Raw genomic sequence first — 20077 nt, 5'->3', positions numbered from 1 at the left:
AATATTTTTCCTTTGTATCATGATACAGGAAATGCATACAAATTCACAAATTCAGTTGATGTTAAATATAGGGCTGGGCGATAATTCAGTATGATAACTTATCAACTTTCAATGGAATCATATCCTGATGAAATGTTATATCGAGATATCATGATTCATGATCCACAACTACGGCGTCTAAATTGATAATAACAAGCACATACTAACTCAAACAATCTGATTACTCTGTATTTGTGTGCATGCATGTATATATCTATAATTTCACTTGAAACTGTTGTGTTCATCTTGCACTAAAGTTCTTAATTAAATGAGAAAATACTCAGTACTTTTCATTTATCAAGTATTTAATTCACACAGGTGTATACAAATATGCCATGTGGTTACTTCGTATAGTGTAGACTATTTACGTATTATATTTTGGCCATATCGCTCAGCCCTACTTAATGCATTGAGCTGTGATCCACTGTTATGCAATACTAACATGTATAAAGGAAAAATATCAGTAACAAATTTTGTTGGTTTTCTTAGAATCATTAAAGGAATAGTTCAACATTTTGGGAAATATGCTTTCTTTCCATGTGTTACACTAACTTCCCTCAACCCTCTGATGCCTTCTCTATCCGTCCTCTCACAGCTCTGTATGCCAAAGGGTCTGGCGTTCAGGACGCAGATCGATTCCCGGGAGCCCCAGTTCCACTCCTATATCATCACCAGGGAGGACGGCTCTCGGACCTACGGCTTCGCCCTCACCTTCTTTGAGGAGGTGACCAGTAAACAGATCTGCAGCGCCATGCAGACTCTTTACCACATGCACAACGCGGAGCAGTACGACATCTTGCACACTCCCACCTCGCCGCCGGGACCCGAGGACCAGCGGCACCTACACCCACACCATCACTCACACCCACACTCCCAGACTCGCCCCGTGCTCCACGCAGCGCCCGCCATCTCCCGCCTGCAGCGCTTCAACTCGTACGACATCAGTCGCGACACGCTGTACGTGTCAAAGTGCATCTGCCTGATCACACCCATGGCCTTCCCTCAGGCCTGCAGGAAGGTGCTAAAGCAGCTTCACCTTGCGGTCTCGTCCCCCCAGCCCCCGCCCCTCCCGCTGGAGAGCTTCATCTACAACATCCTCTATGAGGTGCCCCTGCCGCCCTCCGGGCGCTCCCTCAAGTTCTCCGGCGTGTATGGACCCGTGGTGTGCCAGAGGCCGAGCACATCTGAGCTGCCACTCTTTGACTTTGCCATCGGTGAAATGATTAATCTGCTGGGGATGGAGAACGTTCTCCAGCTGTTCACCTGCGCCCTGCTGGAGATGCAGATACTGCTCTACTCACAGCGTAAGTAGTCATCCCGCAACTGTTACACTCAGTGTTCTCATGTAGCCTTTCGCATCCTGTCACATTAGGGTGCATTGATCACAAGTACCTATGCATATTGCTCACATTACAACCTTATTTTAAAGACAAATAGACAAGTAGTCAGGGTTACATTGAAATCCTGTGTTATATGGACACAATTCATTAACACTATACATGTTTTCTGAAGAGCTGGAGGCAAGGAAAAATCATGCATTATCTGTAACAGCTGTTAGAGGTCATGTGAGCCTGTTAGTAGAGGCTGTCTCAAGAGACGTGTCTGCAGCCGGGGGACATATCAGTGTCATGACATGAGACTAGATATTGTCTGGGGACCTGGTTGTTACACACTGGTGTAGCTTCAAGCCTTTCCTCCGTGTTTATAAATTGTGGATGGATGGAAATGGAAAGAAGACTTAAATTACCATTTTTGTCATCATAGAGAGGGGGAGACGCGATATTGTTTAAAAATGGGGATAACAGCGCACATTTTCAGAAGGTCTCTCCAAGTAGACATTCATAGTGTTGCATTCCGATGTTGACATGAAAAGTGAAAGAGATTGTTGTGTCATGAATGAGGAAAAAAAGCTCCTTTCTTTCCTCCACACAGCTGGCCAATCACTGCGTGAATGTGGGTGTGAATGTGGGATTGTTCTTTTTGGAAAGTGGACGGACACAGCCTTTTCTTATCAGACGTCAGAAAAGTGCGAGGGCAGGGGGTCTTAGAGGCTATTCGACCATCTGACAAGCACTTCTGGGACGTAGTATATTGGCTCCTTAAACCTGCAGTAGGCAGAATATTTTTGGCATCGTTGGGCAAAAATTTCATAATAACCTTTCAGCATATTGTAATTCAAGTGGTCTGAGAGAAAACTAGACTTCTGCACCTCCTCATGGCTCTTTTTTCAGGCATTAAAAAATCTATCAATCACAGGTCATTTCAGAGAGAGACCGTTCCTATTGGCTGTTCATTCAATGGAGGCAGCTGTCAATCACTCGCAAACTCCGATTAAACAGTCAAACTAGGCAGTGCTGATCAAATATGAATCAATATTCTGTTACTGTAATGCCTATTTCTCTCCTCAAATGTTTTCAAAAACAACACACCAGCAGCATACTATGGATAAGTACCTCATACAACCCCACTTCAAAACACCCAAACTATCCCTTTAATAGAAACACCATAACTCAATGTAGTCTTCAGTGGCCAAAAACAAAACTATTTGGCTGTTGAGCTCTTTGTGCATCATCAGTTTCATGGTCTGTTTCACCCAGAAACCTAGACGCAGAAAATGAATACACTGAAAAGGAAATGTTGCAGCTTGTGTCACTGCTACACTGCCGCTCCGTAAACCAGCTCTTTTACCAACTTCAGAAATTTTAGGGTTTAAAATGTCTGGATGGTTGTTGTATAGGAACAAAAGGCATGGCCTTTAGGCTAGGACACATGTTTGATATGCATGGTGGAACTGTTATCCAAGAGATTACATAACCTGTTGAGTGGTTCCATTAAAGTGATGCAGTGTGAGTACCAGCCTGTGTAAACGTTGGTCCCCCTCCTCACCCATCACCGGCTGCTCCTTCTGCCAGGACTCACATGCAAATGTGTGTGTGAGGATCGTCTTGTGTGCACATTTGAGCTGCTAGGCTATGCAGGCCTTTTTTGGTGTTTCTTTGTGATTCATCCTTTAAGCAAAACACACAGCTGACAATCAGTTACTTCATTTTATAGGCGCTTTTGATTTAAAAAACAATTTGGCAGTCCCAAAATGCAGAGAGCTCGATCCCTGTTCGTATTTATTCATTTGTAGTAACTGCTGTGTGTGTGTGTGTGTGTGTGTGTGTGTGTGTGCAAGGAGAAACAAGGAAATCATTTAAGGATGCTGGGTCTGGTCTGGTGATTGGATCCATTACAATGGCAAGAGAAGGCAAATGGTTTACAAAACGCCAGGGGCCGGGGGGAGAGGAGCTCTTAAGGGGGGGAAGCTCTGGTGTTGCTAGGCGACCCAGAGACAGGGAGGATGGCAGTGATGCAGGATGATTATTATTGGTTGGAAGTGACATCATGCCTCTTTTATTCCCCCCATGAGGTTGATCACTGCAGAACGTGTGAAGGGTGTTGTGTAGAGTTAAGCCCTGGCAATCTTCCACTGAGAAGAAATGAGGGGTTGTTAGGAAAAGACTCCACGTACTTAAACACACACACACACACACACACACGGAAGAGAGGGGAGAGGGATGCTCTGCAAATAGAGAGACGACTGTGTGTGTTATGTGCTAAAAATAGCACTGGACTTCATAAGTCTGATTTGAAATAAATAGGCCAGTATTTCGTCTCTGAAGCCATAATAGAGAAGATATTCAAATACGGTCTCCTGTCCTTCTCAAACAGGAAGCTCATCATGTGTCAATCATGTGTCAACCACTGTGACACACTACAATTAAGCCGCTACTTGTTATTGTTATTTCCCTTCCTTCGTCTTCTCGTCCGTCTCTATGTGGTTTGTGCAGTCGAGAGTGGCAGGTTAGATGAGGGGAGAGGGAGATCTTAGCGGGGGATGTTGCAGTTACACAACGCACGTTTGAGCCACAGAGATGCTGCATGTGAAATGAAGTTGAAAAGCACAAATTTAAATCTGGACCTCCGTCAGCAGAGTGTGTTTGGCTTTAAGATACAGAATCAAGCTTGTCTACATCAAACTGTACCATTTTAAGTTAGCAAATGACTCACTCTTTTCATATTACCTTTTTTTGTATATTAGGCAATAGCATTACTATCTTGTGCCAACTTTTAGACGGGATTCTAAAACATGCCATGGTTCTTCTCCACCGTCAGTTGTTTTTTTTACAGCCCATAACCACATTATTCATAATTCATAATTTTCCTTTTAGTCAGAGGATTGTGTGTTTCATGTTTTTCTTTAGGCTGCAGTTTCAGTTTGCGCAACTAAATGATGTAGATTTGGCTGAAGCTGAAACTCTTAGTCAATTAATCGATCAGTTGATTGACAGGAAATTAATCCACAACTATTTTGATATTGTATTAAAGCAGCAGTGGGTAGAAATGGAGCAAATATGATTAAAATTAGATATTTTTATAAAACGGTCACTATATCCTGACAGTAGTGCATGAGACGGGTAATCTGAAAAAAAAATAAATCATGTGCCTCTGTGTCCTCCGATGCTCCTAACGGCATCTGCAAGATTTCACAGACCGGAGGAAAACAACAAGTCAGAGCCGAGTTGGAGCCTGCCGTCTCTGAGCAGCTGTCAATCACTCGTGAACTCTGATCAACAGTTAAACTAGGCAGCGCTGATCAAATATGAATCAATATTTTGGTACTGTAATGCCTATTTCTCGACCTCAAATGTTTTCAGAAACATCTTGTAGTGTACTGTTTAGCTGTAAAATGAGAAAGTTTGTGACCCCGCAGCCATGTTGAGAACTTTTGAGGAAATACCAAGCACTGCCCACCAGCCGGAGCAAACTTTCTCATTTTAAGTGCTGTATGACATCTCTCAACCATAAAATGTACCTGGGAGGTTGTGGGTTTTTCCAGTTTAGGAGAACTAGCCTGCACGCTAACAACAATACATATTAATTGTTTTTAAAGAAAAATGCCGAACATCTTTTGGTTCCACCTTCTCAAATGTGAGGATTTGATGATTTTTGTTTCATATAATTTTACATTGTAAATCTTGAAGATGCCATCTTGGGCTCAGGGATATTGTAGAAGGCAGAATATTTTCTGACATTTAAAGAGCAAACTATTCATCAATTAAACAAAAAAATAATCTGCAAATTCATCAATATTTTAAATAATCATTATTACTTTATGGCTACATCTCTGCAGGAACCACAGAATACATCACTCGTTGGCTTTTCCATTCACTTCTGACCAAATGAAAATAGTTGTTGATCAAAATCAGCAAGTAGCTTCTGGCTGTCAAAACGAACACAGAAGTTGTTTGATCAGAAGAGCAGAATAAGATCCGCAGCAGTTTCACTTCTGTGAGTTCAGTGTATTTTTAGCCTGCGCTGCATCAGTTTGCACTCAGTATGTAAACTAAACAGTTCAAGCATCACTTCAAGTCCAAACTGCTACCAGTTCTCAGTGTGGACATTTATAAAGTGTTCGTGGCATGCATCGGTGTATATAAGCAGCAGTATTTGACCCTTTGTGACCTGAGTTAAAGTGGTTTCTTGTTATTCTTGTTACGGTGGCCTAGTTTAAGAGCAGACGGGTGCTGTGTTAGTATTCTTGTCCCCCATCCTGAGAGAGGAAGTCTGCTGAGAAGGGGGGATGAGGGGGGGAGGCCCAGGCCGGGGTGAGAGTCTCTTCTCATGGACCAGCAGCACATGACCAAATGAAGGAATGGCATTTATTTTGGCACCATAACGGGAGAGGCAGAGCTGCTGCTGAATGTACAGTAGGTGTCAAGGGGATAGAGCAGGAATGCAGATGAGGAGGACTGGAGACATTTGTATGTACACTAGCCCTGATCATGAAGGAGTGTTGCTCTATGGAGTCACAAAGAAAGGAATTTAAAGTTGGCTATAAGGCCAGCTGACTGGAGCTGTGTAACTGCTTAGACTGGATCCTCCACAGGTCCTTCAGAGGACTTCCTCTTTCTTTCTTTCTTTATTATAGGACAGGCTTGCTACAACGTATTTGGTCTGCAAATGTGGACTTCAGAAGATCCGCTCCCTACATCTGGACACTGTTTGTGTCTCATATCAGCTGATTCCTTTAAGGCTTTTGTTAAATTTAACGAAGCCAAGCTTACCGGCAAACATCTATTCCTTCTAAAAGATCATTTATGATTTCTTTCGACTGATAAACAGACACTAACTCATTCGGCAAACATGTTTTAACATTTCTAGCATCATGTAAAGAGAATAAACAGGATGCCTCCCAGATAAAGCTTGTCTGCCTCAACGGCAGATTACACATTTTTGTAACCGCTGAAACATCGCGCCAAATTTAGCAGATGGTAATCGATAATATAGAAAAAGTATTTTTTGTCAAGTAGTAAAATATTATCAGTGGCTGATATACATAATCAAACACGGCAAAAAACTGCTACCGCGCTGCTTTCTGTGGCTTCAAACTTTCAGTCGTGTTTTACTTTTGGCCTCAGCCACTCAGCGCTATCGCAGCAGGTGATTTCTGTCAGCAAACAGAAGAGCTGCTGAGGCATAAACAACGTAATCCCATTTAGATAACAGATAGTCATGTTGCACAACTCTTCTGGCATATGCTGTTTACCGCCCCAAGAAGTGTTTTGGAGGAATAATCAACATTTATCAGGCAAAGGCAGTGTGGCCCTGAAGTGTTTGTGGAATAATATGTGGGAAGAGTTGCAAAAATGCACTTAAACAGTTTAGAATAATTTGAAGATGTTATGAAGACTGCCCATCATGAGCAGCACAGCAACAGATTTCTGCCATAAGAGTTTCAATCCTTTCCCATTGTCCAGTAAATGTTGAATTTATCACTGATCACGTCATTGAACAAGCATTCGCATGTGGTGATTTTGATGATTGTACTGTGGAAACCACTAATCAGGAGAAAATGTTGGAGCACATGTGATCATTCAGAATCATTACAATCACTGAGGCTTTAAACTAATAATCAAGTCAGGAAATGAACCCTGACATCTGCACTGTATACTGCTGCACAAACAGTATCTTAATATCAGTTTCATGGTTACAGTCTGTCCTTCACCACTGTTCTCTTTTCTTTATGTATGCGTTAACAGATTACCAGAGGCTGATGACGGTGGCAGAGAGCATCACGGCCTTAATGTTCCCCTTCCAGTGGCAGCACGTGTACGTTCCCATTCTGCCCGCCTCCCTCCTCCACTTCCTGGACGCTCCCGTGCCGTATCTCATGGGCCTCCACTCCAACGGGCAGGATGACCGCACCAAGCTAGAGCTGCCACAGGAGGTACAAAACACTCCGTAGTGTCTCCCCCTACTTAAATAAGAGTTAAAACTCTCTTCATTTGCTTTATTTAAATTTTTTTTTGTGCAAAGTCGATTTTTTTAAATGGCAGTAAATTGCTGCTGAGATAAATGTTATAGGATTTTCATATTACCGTACTGAGAGGTGTGAACAGCACTGTAGATCCTCCCACGTCTATTTGTCTCTCTTAAAAAACACAGATTGCAAATCAACCTTCGCCTCTGTGCACTTGTGTTTGCTTTTTTTTGTTAACTAATGCAGTCTGCAAGGTTGTTACTTCGGTGCAAAAACATGTGGAAAGATTATCTGGATATTATTGAATAAATCCCTCCTTGTCTTTATTTTTCTTTGTGCACACAAACATGCACGCTATATCTTTGTCAGTGTTTTTATTTACAATCAGAACAAGCAGAATGATTAGTGTCATCCTGCATTGGTAAGGCTTTTTTTGTTGTACAGCTGACACAAGCTATGCTGGACAGTTTTTCTTCTTCTCATTCCTCTTGTGGCCACATTTTTAAGCTCAGTCATCAGTTTGCTCATTAGGAACACGTGTTTTTGCTTCTCATTTTAAACACAGACAGATATGCGTGAAAAGTGAAATGTGCTGTCAGACATGTCTGGTAAATCTGGAGGTTGAACTGTGAAATCTAAAGGGATATAAAATAGCCTTTGTTAGCTGTGTAATAGTGTTATTAGGACTTGTTAGACTTGATGGCATTAGCACAGTATGACTTATAGGACCAGTAGCACCGATAATGTTTGTGTTACACCTGTTTTTTGTGCATTACACTCAATATATTAGTTTTTTATGTTTCCTATGCTTAATTATCTCATTCCTTGACTTCTTCCAGGCTAACTTGTGTTTTGTGGACATCGACAACCACTTCATCGAACTGCCAGAGGAGTTGCCCCAGTTTCCCAACAAACTAGAGTTCATTCAGGAGATCTCCGAGGTGCTCATGTCCTTTGGCATTTCTCCAGAGGGAAATATTCACTCCAGCGACAGCCAGGCCAAGTACCGGGGCTTCCGATCTGTTGACATGGTCTCCGATAAGCGCAACGGGAACCTGGCCTCGCCCCTCAACTCCTACCTGCTGAGGGAGAACGAAACCATCGCCAGACTGCAGGCGCTGGTCAAGAGGACGGGCGTCAGCCTGCAGAAGGTGAGAAATGATGAAATCTGATGAATTAAAAATGGGTGGTTGTCTGGAACTCAATCTTCAAAACAAAATTTTTAATTATAGTGGAACAATTTCAATAATGAATGCATTCATTGTAAAATCAGCCTTGCAAATAGAGTTTTTAAACCCTTATATTCAGCAGCTCCATTGAAATGCAAATATCTCATAAATGTGCGACTATATTCTGCCAGCTTATAAATGATGTAGGGATGATAATATCAGTTTATTGTATTATATTATGTTATTACTGCCATAATTGCAGTAAGGAGAAATGAACAAAAGGGGGAGCCCTTCTGTGCCACACAGTGGGCTGGATGCATGTTTTGTCAGTATAGAAAGAAAAGAAGAAAACAGAAGTTGTCTAAAGTTTATGGTTTTCGTTTTTTTTTTAAAAAAGGTCAGAAATTCCGCACTAACATGCTATTTAGGATGCTAAAACAGTATATGTCCGAAACCTCAGTATGAAACCAATAGTATGCAAATTGCATACTATTTCAATGCAATGCGTTAGTGACGACAACGCTCATAGCAGATGTTGACGTACAGCTCTGTAACATCAATAACGCTTCAATTTAACTGTTAGTATAGATTCCACTTTGGTAGGTGTAATATTTTAAAATAATTCAGACTTTGAAACCGTCATTTTGGTCACATGTGGTTACCATGGTTACACTTCTCCAACCGTCAAGGAGGCTCGCAGGAAGTGACGACGTAACTACTGTTTATTCAGGCAGCAGTATGTGGGGTTTTTAAAAATGGAAGATCAATGTGTTAAGTTTTAATTGTGAAAGGTACATTCGTTGCCCCTCACCATATTTGAGTAATTAAGGAGTTAATATGTATACTGACATAGATAATCATATTGAAGAGATACAGGGAGCTAACAGAGAGCCACCTACAGTAGTGTGGAGTCTCGAAGGCGTTTTGCGTTTCCATCCAAGAGACTTCATCAGCTCAAAACATCAACTCCAGCTGCCTTTGAAATGCTGCTGGTCGATGCCTCTCAGCCGAGATGACAGAAACTCTTTATGGACACTGACATCAGCAGATGTAGTTGGCATCTGTTCAGGCTCATTTGGCTCGAGTGACTTACAAACAATGTGATGAAATACTCTCTCTCCCTCTGAAGACTGATAGACGGATGAATTAGCTGCTAATTAGAGAAAGCCTAATCGGCTTATGCACTAGTGGCCAGCGTTAGCTTTCCATGAACGGATTAGCTCATCGTCTGTGTGTAGTTTTCCAACTATGAGGTCAGACCTCACTTATAAGGAATCTTATCTAAACTCACTGCTGAATCTAAGGGAACAAGGCAGTGATTGAAGAGATTCTTGGGTTACGTCATTGGACTTTGCTGCTCTGTGTTATTGTAGCCCCGTAGTGCTGGCATCTGTCTAGCTGACCCACTGACATGCTAAAAATGGTCACTTAGCTTTGGGTCATAAATCAAAACAGATGTCTTCCTTTCCCATAACCCTGCTGCTTCCTCAGCAGCCCGTGGTAACAGTCAGATAAGATAACACTGTTTCTTTTCTTTATCTGACATCTTTCTCACACACTTTTTTTTGTTTTCTATCCTTTCTTTATTTTGGCGTTAATATATGCTCGTGCACATCAGCTGGAGGTGAGAGAGGACGCCAGCAGCATTAAGGACGTGCGCGTTCAGTGCGACGAGGAGGAGCTGAAGATGCATCAGATCAACATCCACGTGCGCGAGGTCTTCGCCAACCGATTCACCCAGATGTTCGCCGACTACGAGGTGTTCGTCATCCAGCCAAACCAGGACAAAGAGTCCTGGTTCACCAATCGCGACCAGATGCAGAACTTTGACAAGGTAAATTGTTATAGGCAGTTCGTTAATAGCATAGCATAGCATCGTGAAGGGTATTATTTTGTATGACATTAAATTCCACCCTCTTAATTTGTGAGCGCAGGCCTCCTTCCTGTCTGACCAGCCAGAGCCCTACCTGCCCTTCCTGTCACGTTTCCTGGAGACGCAGATGTTTGCCTCCTTCATCGATAGTAAGATCCTCTGTCACGATGATGAGGAGAAGGAGCACACGCTGAGGGTGTTTGACTCCCGCGTGGATAAGATCCGCATGCTGAACGTCCGCACGCCCACGCTGCGCACCTCGATGTACCAGAAATGCACCAACATTGAAGAAGCAGGTAAGGAAGAAAGATCTTTGTGGATGTGGAATAATTTGATGCTTTCAAAGCACCAAATATTGTTCTCAAATGTATCAATGTGCCCCAGTTCTCTGGACCCGTCTCTGGCTTGGGAAAAACTCAACTTGAGGAAAACTCTGATTGGTTAGCACTGATAAGGCCACAGATTTTAGTTTGAAAAGGAATAGCTTCAGTAAAAATGGACCTCTGTAATGTTGAATTACGACCCTGTGTAAAGCCAAAAACACTTCCAATTTAAAGTTTGTGAATGTAATTAAAGAAGACCTTAAAACTCCTTTAATTTGAGCGTGGTCATAAGTTAATTTGAAGGTGTGAGCTTCTGACAGACTTGGAGATTTGCTCTCTTTAGTTCACTGACTGGTAATTACTGTCTTGTTTGCAGACAACCTGCTTACAAAGCGATATGAAAAAGCTGATTTTGTCGCTCCTGGACCTCATGCCATTGGGCTCGAGAACGACAAGACTCACCTTTGTAATATTTGCTCTCGTTACCTCAAACGTCTCCGGGTGGCAGCTCTCTGAATATGTGTGCAGTGCATTACCTTAGGTACACTCATAGCGGATGGACTTCCTTTGGACTTGTCTCCATAGTAACTATTCACTTTAACTCAGAACACACTATAACAGTGTTTTATTTTAGTCTGGAGATGCTAAATGTGTTTTATTTACTGATCACAATAAATTTGAGAGTCCTCTGTGAGGACCCTTAATGCTTTGCATACATGTCAGTTTATACAAAACTTGATGACCTTTATGTTATTAAGAATTAAATGCACTATCACTGAAATGTATGGTGGTGATCTTGCAGCATGCAGGTGAATGGGTAATAAATTATTTTCCGGGAATCAAATCTTTGTACCTGTGAATCTCCGCTTCAGACAGTGAACTTTTGTGTTCTGTGTGTGTGTTTTTATCTATTTAAGGTCTATTGTATTTCTTTAAACTCGTGGGTGCTTTTGTTAACACGGCCCATGTGTGGGTGTGCTGTTAATCAGGCATCAGAAAATCACTGTCTAAAGCTGCATTCATGGGTGACTTTGAAGAAAAAGAAAACATCTATTCTGAGCCTTTATTCTTCTTCTGGTTCTGTGGGTGTTTGGGAGGAGATTTTCTATTTTAACTTGTTCTCTTTCTTCTGTTGTCAGTCGCTTGCTAAAAGAGAAATTAGAGATTCTTCGTCACAGTTATCCTGGTTTCTTAACACAATTAGCTACAGAAAATAATGAAAGTCTTAGGCGGATGATTGGTGAGAGGTAGGGATGTACTTAAATGGATTTTTTTTTAGCCGATACCAATAACCGATAGTTACCTGCTTTGTATGGCCAATACCGATAAGATAACCGATGATTTCACATTTTTATATTTTAAAAAATAAGTTTATAACCTGTAGTTTATTATGGTAAATAAAATTAGGGCAAATTAACAAGATGAGAATGATGAATGCATCCTATAATCCCACTGCTGACCTCTGCAACCCCTCATACATCTCCTCCGCAGAGAAAGCCATCGAGATGAGAGTCATGAAGATCGACCACACCGCCCTGCACCCCCACCTGCTGGACATGAAGATCGGTCAGGGGCGCTACGAGCAGGGCTTCTTCCCCCGACTGCAGTCTGATGTGCTCTCCACCGGGCCCACCAGCAACAAGTGAATATTTCACATTAATCAAAATTGTCCTGTAATTTATATTTATTTTGAATGAACCTTCGACGTCTATATTTAAATCTGAGCTTGGCGGCTGTCTAGCGATGTTTCTTCTGTAAAGTTGATGTGTTGTTTTTTGCGTTACAGATGGACCAAGAGGAGCGCTCCCGCCCAGTGGAGGAGGAGGGACCGACAGAAGCAGCATGCCGAGCACCTTTATTTAGACAACGACCAGAGAGAGGTGAGTGGTCACCACAATGTTTTCTTCTCTCGGCTCATATTCATACAGATTGACTGCCTGAGCTCTGTTGTCTTTGTTCATTTTGCATGACCTGTTTGCTTTATTTTTGTCTTGGCTCTCACCATCTTGTCTGCTCTCCCACCCTCCTCTCACACTTCTGGCCACTACTGTCTTTTCTCTCCGCCTCTCTTGTACTCACGCTCACGTCACTCTCAGCATGTAGAGTGTTTGTTTCCGGAGCTGCAGCTCCTGCTGTTTCTTGACTACTACTGGCTCTCGCAGTCCTTCAAGCCCTGTCTAAAGTCGGTGACTGTGGACGTGGTATGTGTTGGTAGTCTGTGAGGCCTTTAGCTTTCGCACTGGGGCCACATGAATCTGTCCACCCGTGTGATCTTTACCTCCCTCTGCTTCCTTCACCGCCTGCAGCTGAGATTTATCTCATGATCCATGTCACTTTCTAGCGCATAAAAGATATAATCTATACATTTGTTTTTAAATTATTAACATGTTTTGTTTTAGAGTTGAATCATTTTATTGTAATAGGCTTGATTCGATATGTAGTTATTCTAGTAATCCTGGTTTCTCTGTAGTAGTCGCCACCAGTAAGCTGGGTTGTTTTCTCTGAAAGAGCGTTTCCTGTTGTGGTTAGCTGACTGAACTCTATCTGTCTTTTACTAGAAGTACATCCAGGAAGCCAGGAACCTGGGCACAACCATCAGACAGCCCAAACTGTCCAACCTGTCACCTTCTGTCATCGCTCAGACGAACTGGAAGTTTGTTGAAGGGCTGCTGAAGGAGTGCAGGAACAAGGTTTGTGTCTGACTGACTGACTGACTGTGTGCTGCAGTGGATTAGTTTTGCTCTGTTTGCTGTGATCTCAGCTGCATTATTTCAGTTGAAAATAAGGTTCATCACATTTTTACACATTTTTAAAGGTTTGTTACACAAAACAATTCAGAATGAGCACTGCAGCAGAATAAAGTTAGCAGAGAATCTCTATCTTTTGGAGTTATGACCGACTTTCTAATGTCTGCATTTAGTTTCCAATTATTAATCATTTCAAGTGTTCAAGAGTTGAAGATTAGATTGTATCATTTCAGTATTTGGTTAACAGCAGAAAGCAGAACATAATGTAATCACAAAGGATGACAGAAAACATTGCACTATAGCATGTAGATTAGTCTTCTGTTTGTAAGTTATTTTTACTACTACACACAAATAGATATCAGTATTTGCTAGTCTGAAGTTAGAAAACAGAGCACAAAATAAAAATATTTATCTAATTATTAGGCCTAGTCCACACATACACAGGTATTTTTGTAAACAGCGTTTTTCCTTTTCTCCTTCGTTCTCAAAACAAAAAATCCCGTCCACAGAAGCACGTTTTGTTTTTTTTAAATCTCCGTCCAGATCAAAACGCAAAAACACAATTGAAGCGCTGTCAAGAACAGTTGGCAGGTTGGGCCACACACTGCATTGGATAAGAAGCAGTGACCTCCGTACCGCATTCTGACGCCTCTATTCCTCAATATAGTGGAAGAGTAACTGTACATTTATGTGTAAACGTGAACATTTTGCTACTTCTGCCGTTCATGGATGCATTTATGCAGCTGTTGCACAACATGTCGCCTCATTAGTGGCACACTCTGACATTACAAGCCAGAAACTCTGTTTTCCCTGTCTACACGTCAATACTGAAAGCAGTGGGGTGCAGACCTGTGGCCCTTTGCTGCATGCCATACCCTCTCTCTCCCCCTTTCACAACTATCACTGCAACGATCTAATAAAGGCAAAAACAGCCCAAAAATTTACTTTAAGAAAACAAAAAACACTGAAAACTGAGTTTCTGAAAATCTTCACCATGGCCGGAAGCTCCGTTTTCAGTGACCAAAAACGGTGTCTGGGTGTGGACGAAAGACCATAACGCATAGAAAAGGCTACGTTTAGAAAAGATCCTGTGTACGTGTGGACAAGGCCTTAGCTTTATGTCTTTGTCAACTAAACTTTGAGTAACAACAGTGTGTTTGTGTGTGTGTTTTTCTCTGCAGACCAAGCGTATGCTGGTAGAGAAGATGGGTCGGGAGGCAGTGGAGTTGGGTCACGGAGAGGTCAGCATAACCGGCGTCGAGGAGAACACTCTGATCGCGAGCCTCTGTGACCTGCTTGAGAGGATCTGGAGCCACGGGCTGCAGGTCAAACAGGTCAGGAAAAACAACATCAACACAGTCACTGTTTCACATGATTGATCCTCTACAGCTGGCGTGGACACACAGCGTGGACACACAGCGTGGACACAAAGCACAAATAATGAAACTAGTTTATGTTTTCAGGGTAAATCTGCCTTGTGGTCTCACCTGCTGCATTATCAGGAGAGCAAAGAGAAGAAGAATGCAACGCCGGGTGGTTTGGGACCTCCAGGTAAACGGCTGAAATCACCTGATAAACAAAATGAATTCACAAATAAGTGACTCTTGTTGCAATTACACATCTTTTTTTTCTCCACACCAGGGTTCATTCATGACACAGAGAGACGCAAATCTGATGGTGGTGGATCGGCCATGCCCCCTCTTAAAATTTCCCTGATCCAGGACATGAGGTGAGGGGGACCGGAGGTTATTTAGACGTGAGCTAATGAGGAACTCAATAAAGTCTCGCTTGATTTCACCCAGTCTACCGTAAGCTGATTTACAAATGTGTTGGCTGCTGTCACTATCAGAGGGAAGTCAGTTGGACTAAGACTGCCCCCTTGTGGTTGACTGTCAAACAAGACCTACGTGGAGTTTACTATGTTGGGAGTTTTCTAAGTGGGGTCTATGGATCCCCGGAAGATCCTCAAAGGATTTTCTTGTGGTCAAAATTAGTAATAATTTAAGTTATCCCATTTAAATGTATAAAACCAATTGTTTTTTTTATCATTCTTACTCTAGTATCTCCACACATAGAGACGAGGCAATTCAACAACAATCAACAACAGATTGAATTTTCTCCTTGAACAAAAAAAAGCAATTAAATTTCGGCCTAATTTTTGTCTGTTTTAGTTCAGTGACTAAAACGTTATTGATCCCATGTCTCAGATAAACAAGGGCTTCTTCATAGCTATCACAGTATCACTACTAGATAAATGTGATGCTTCAGCGTTTATTAATTATAAAGGCATTTTTTTCTGTTTTCTAGATTTGCAACAACTTAGTTATATTTAATGTAGTAATGTAAGTAATGAGTTTAAATGCAGAATATATCTGCAGACACCAGTGACGCCACTGTAAAAAGTTTCATTCTGTCCTGGATAAGATTCACTCTTCTGTACCTGAGATATCAATTAAAATAATTCAGCATGGCAGTGACAGAAAACATAGAAACTACCACAACATTGATATTAGTAACTAATATTCAAGACCACTGGTATTCCAGAAACACACTAAAAAAACAATAATTTTATATGATATCGTTATCGTTACTCCCCTATTATTATATATTCTCTGACATTTCTGTCCATAGTAGTGGTTCTGTTACATAAAAAAACCTCTTGTCCCTTTTTATAGTATTTGCTTGGATACTATTTGTCTTCATTAGATAATAGACAGTGAGATATGTGACTGGAAAGAGAGAGGAGATGACATGCAGACATGAACAGACCAATTAACTAACCTTAACCCGCCATCCCAGACCCCTAGGCCAACCTGATGCCCCAGTTTACTCCAGATTTTCTACTCTAGTATATTCATATTCATGAAACCTTTCAAAGGGCTTTCAATAACCCTGAGAGCTCCAGCAGCAGCAGCAGCACACCTGGATGCTTTAACACCTGTGTGTGTGTGCGTGTGTGTTTGCGTGTGTGTCGGCGTGTTATCTACCGTACCCAGCCAGAGCTGAGGAGTCTGGGCTGGTGTTTGCTGGAAGGAGGCGCAGAGTGAGTCTGTGTAACAGCACGTTACTTCCAGCCTAATTACCCGACCCCCCGCCAGTCTGACTGAGAACGAGAGGAGGGGTCAGCTCAGGGCACAAACACTCATCTCTACTCTACAGATAGATAGACACTCCTCCACACTCGTGCATGATCGTAAACACACCAGCAGCCTCCCTTAATGAGTTTTAATAATTGATCATATTGTCTTAACAGGCGGTAAAATATTTTTAACTAAAATGATGAGGTAATATAACAATTGCTCACATTTTTTAGATGATGGCAGCACCTCTCATCTGCGTTACCCTGTGCTTTCTAGGTAAGACGCAGCAATGATAGTGCATATAGTACATGTTTTCCTCTGTTGCCATGGAGAAACCGAGCGGGGAAAACTGGGTTACGTGGTATTAGGGTGGAGACAGGGAGGGGGATGGAAGTTAGAGGAGGAGACACGAGGAGCTCTTAGTAGACGAAGCTTGTGGCACAGGTGGAGTGGAAGGGAATGTGTCTGGACATCATAGGCTCGACAGTGGCTTGGAGCGATGACATGGGACGACGTCTCTGTGGTTACAAACGCCACCACAGAGGCACACTGAGACGTTTCTTTTACTCGGGAAAGTCAGAATCATGATGATCATTAAGATTTGTTTTTTAGACAAGTATGGATAAATCATATATCTCCAAGTCAGAGTTTTTGAATATCATTTGTAGTGCCCGAAACAATTTGTTTATTAATTGATTAGTTGATTATTTTTCATTTATCAATCAAAAGTACCCAACATCCACTGGTTGCAGCTTTTTCTAATGTGAGGATTTGCTGCTTTTCTCTGTTTTATGTCATTGAAAATTGAATATCTTTGTTGTTTTGGACTGTTGGTCGGACAAAACAAGTCATTTTATGACGTCTCTTTGGGTTCTGAAAAGTTGTGATGAGCATTTTTCACTATTTTAAGACATTTCATAGACTATAGATTTCATTGATTGAATGAAAAAGATTGTTAATGGCAGTCCTAAACATTTGCTTGTCATCAGTTTAGACCACAGACTTGTGTATTACATATCGGTGTAAATCCCAAGTTCCATCACAATACGATGTTATATTGATTCTTTGGACAACCATATGGTATTTGCAGATATCACAAAGTCTGCCACGATACGATTACGATTAGATTTAATTCAGGGACCTGCGATCGATATGAGATGATATCATATTTCATATATGTTTAACACAATCAGTTACATTTATATCAACTCACAAAAAGCAACTAAAATATGATTTGATAATTTGATTACTTGGTTCTGTAGGAAGGAGTTGCGCTTTGACGGAAATGGTGAAACAGGCGTTGATCATTGAATCGATCCAGATGGATGTATCATTACATCCCTTGTATTCATATCACCACGGTGGCTCCACTGAGAGACTAAATGAGAGAACTGACCTAAATAAAAGTACTTGATTGATGTATTTTGACTGAAACAAGTTCTCAATACTTAAATATGTCATTCATGCTCTTTTCAGAACAAAACCACAGACTGCATGAATATGTGCATCAACCACATTCAGTATTATCTGGTTTAATTTGGCCTACTTTTATGATGAAACTTATCTTTGCTTTTCTGCTGAACCTCTTCTGACCTCTCGACCTGTCATGTTATTTGCAGACACATTCAGAACATCAGTGAGATCAAGACGGACGTGGGCAAGGCCAGAGCCTGGGTTCGCCTCTCCATGGAGAAGAAGCTACTCTCCAGACACCTGAAGCAGCTGCTATCAGAGCACGAGCTTACAAAGTGAGCAAAACACGACTCAAAATCAGTTTCAGTATCAGTTAATTACAACACTGAGTCTCATTACGACATTTTAAAGATCACTGACTATCTTTTCCCACCTCTTGTATTTCCTTACCCTGACCTTCTTTCTGTGTTTTTTCTTTGGAGGAATGTCTGTCTCATATGAAATGAGGATGACGTGTGATCTACACATTTATAATACATCAACTCTTTCGAAATTGCAAAGCATCATACTGTAGTTCACCGCAGCATAAATAATTCACAGCATTCTTTATAATTGATATCTGAGTGGTGAAGTGGGTCAGGGGGGGATTTCTGTCTGCCTTTGTGACCTTACATGTCATTTGTTCTACTTTATAACAAACACACTCACTTTGTTATCCAAAATTTATTTAACATCTGTAGGGCTGCCCTCTCTTAGTCTATCCATCGACTAATCTGTCGTTTTTGTCTCGGTCAGCTAAGATTTCTTTAGTCGATTAGTCATTTTCTATGCTTTTTTCATGCTGAATGAAACTTCTAAGCACTTCTCTGGTAAACACACGATTTAAAGTGGTGCTTCTGTATGATTCTTTGTGGAGAAACTAATTTTTTCCAGATCTGTTGATTAAATCAACTGATCGATTAGTTGAGTCTTAGTCGACTAAGATCTTCTTTGGTTGAGGACAGCCCTAATCATCTGCCATGCTGCTGCTGACACTGTTGAGGAATGTTTATCTGTTGGGCAACTTAACTATTTTAAAAATTATGGAAATCCTTTAATTTTTTGTGTCTAAGTATTAATGTTCATTTTTACAATCTTCCTTTTAGAAAACTGTACAAGCGGTACGCCTTCCTCCGCTGTGACGATGAGAAGGAGCAGTTCCTCTACCACCTCCTGTCCTTTAATGCTGTGGATTACTTCTGTTTCACCAACGTCTTTACGACCATCAGTGAGTGCTTGTTTGATGCCAAACAGCTCAACAACGCTGTCAATAAACTGCCAGTTTTTCTCATGACTCTCCTCTCTCCTCTCTGTCTCCCAGTGATCCCCTACCACGTGGTGGTAGTTCCCAGTAAGAAGCTGGGCGGCTCCATGTTCACAGCCAACCCTTGGGTTTGCGTTTCTGGTGAGCTGGCAGAGACCGGAATCCTGCAGGTCCCCAGAAATACTCTGGAGATCACTTTTGAGGTTGGTGCTAATTCTTGGACAAAGGATAACTCCATTTTATTACAATTTGGTTCTTTATTTTGTAGTTTTAGTCATTGTTTCTGGTGGTTATTATAACAGTGTATTCACCACAGTAACTGCTACGATGAAGTTTAAAGTAGGCTTTATGCTCGCCGTAGTGTTCCTGACGCCAGGGTGCACGAGTGAATAATTACATCATCATGTATAGTGTGTAAAGCGTAAAGGCTCCGCAAGTTGTCACAGCACCTCTGAATTTTTGTTACTAGGCGCCTGCAGCGCACAAGGGCTTTTTTTTAACATGACTGCCACAATAAGATAAAAGCAAATAACTTAAATTAAGAAGTAAAATAATGAATTGGAAAGACAGACAATTCGTTTTGAAATGCTTTAAAAGCAGGAGATCTCTATTTCACCAGCCGAATCAAATTATTTATAGAATATTAATCCTTAAACCTCATTGCACAGAAAATTGTGCGCCCAAGTACGTCAGGTCAAAGTTGATCTTAGATGTTGGTCTGTAAACTGTATCAGATGTTTACAACAGACAGTTTCTGTCATTATTTTACCGTTCGCCATTGTTTTTTCGTCCATATAAGTTTGGTAAAATGGTGAAAAATTATG

The 20077-nt window shown here is 41.5% G+C and overlaps 1 protein-coding gene across 3 annotated transcripts in view; it reads left to right on the top strand.

Annotated features, from left to right (window-relative positions):
- dennd5a (DENN/MADD domain containing 5A) overlaps positions 1–20077 on the top strand; it is a 38054-nt gene that overhangs the window by 11753 nt on the left and 6224 nt on the right. For 2 of the 3 annotated variants that reach the window (XM_037746470.1, XM_037746471.1), the window contains 14 exons: positions 635–1343; positions 7125–7312; positions 8185–8496; positions 10133–10348; positions 10449–10683; positions 12202–12352; positions 12497–12590; positions 13269–13400; positions 14639–14791; positions 14921–15008; positions 15099–15186; positions 18157–18285; positions 19096–19217; positions 19311–19456. In XM_037746470.1, the coding sequence (XP_037602398.1) occupies positions 635–1343; positions 7125–7312; positions 8185–8496; positions 10133–10348; positions 10449–10683; positions 12202–12352; positions 12497–12590; positions 13269–13400; positions 14639–14791; positions 14921–15008; positions 15099–15186; positions 18157–18285; positions 19096–19217; positions 19311–19456 (2763 nt within the window). Of the gene's footprint in view, positions 1–634; positions 1344–7124; positions 7313–8184; positions 8497–10132; positions 10349–10448; positions 10684–12201; positions 12353–12496; positions 12591–12806; positions 12912–13268; positions 13401–14638; positions 14792–14920; positions 15009–15098; positions 15187–18156; positions 18286–19095; positions 19218–19310; positions 19457–20077 lie in introns of all 3 variants that reach the window. The other variant, XM_037746475.1, reaches the window with a different exon arrangement.

Source organism: Sebastes umbrosus, chromosome 2 (genome assembly GCF_015220745.1).
Source record: "Sebastes umbrosus isolate fSebUmb1 chromosome 2, fSebUmb1.pri, whole genome shotgun sequence".
In the NCBI taxonomy this organism is placed as follows: domain Eukaryota; kingdom Metazoa; phylum Chordata; class Actinopteri; order Perciformes; family Sebastidae; genus Sebastes; species Sebastes umbrosus.
Note: the sequence above shows the minus strand (reverse complement) of the source record. Positions and strands in the feature narration are given on the sequence as shown.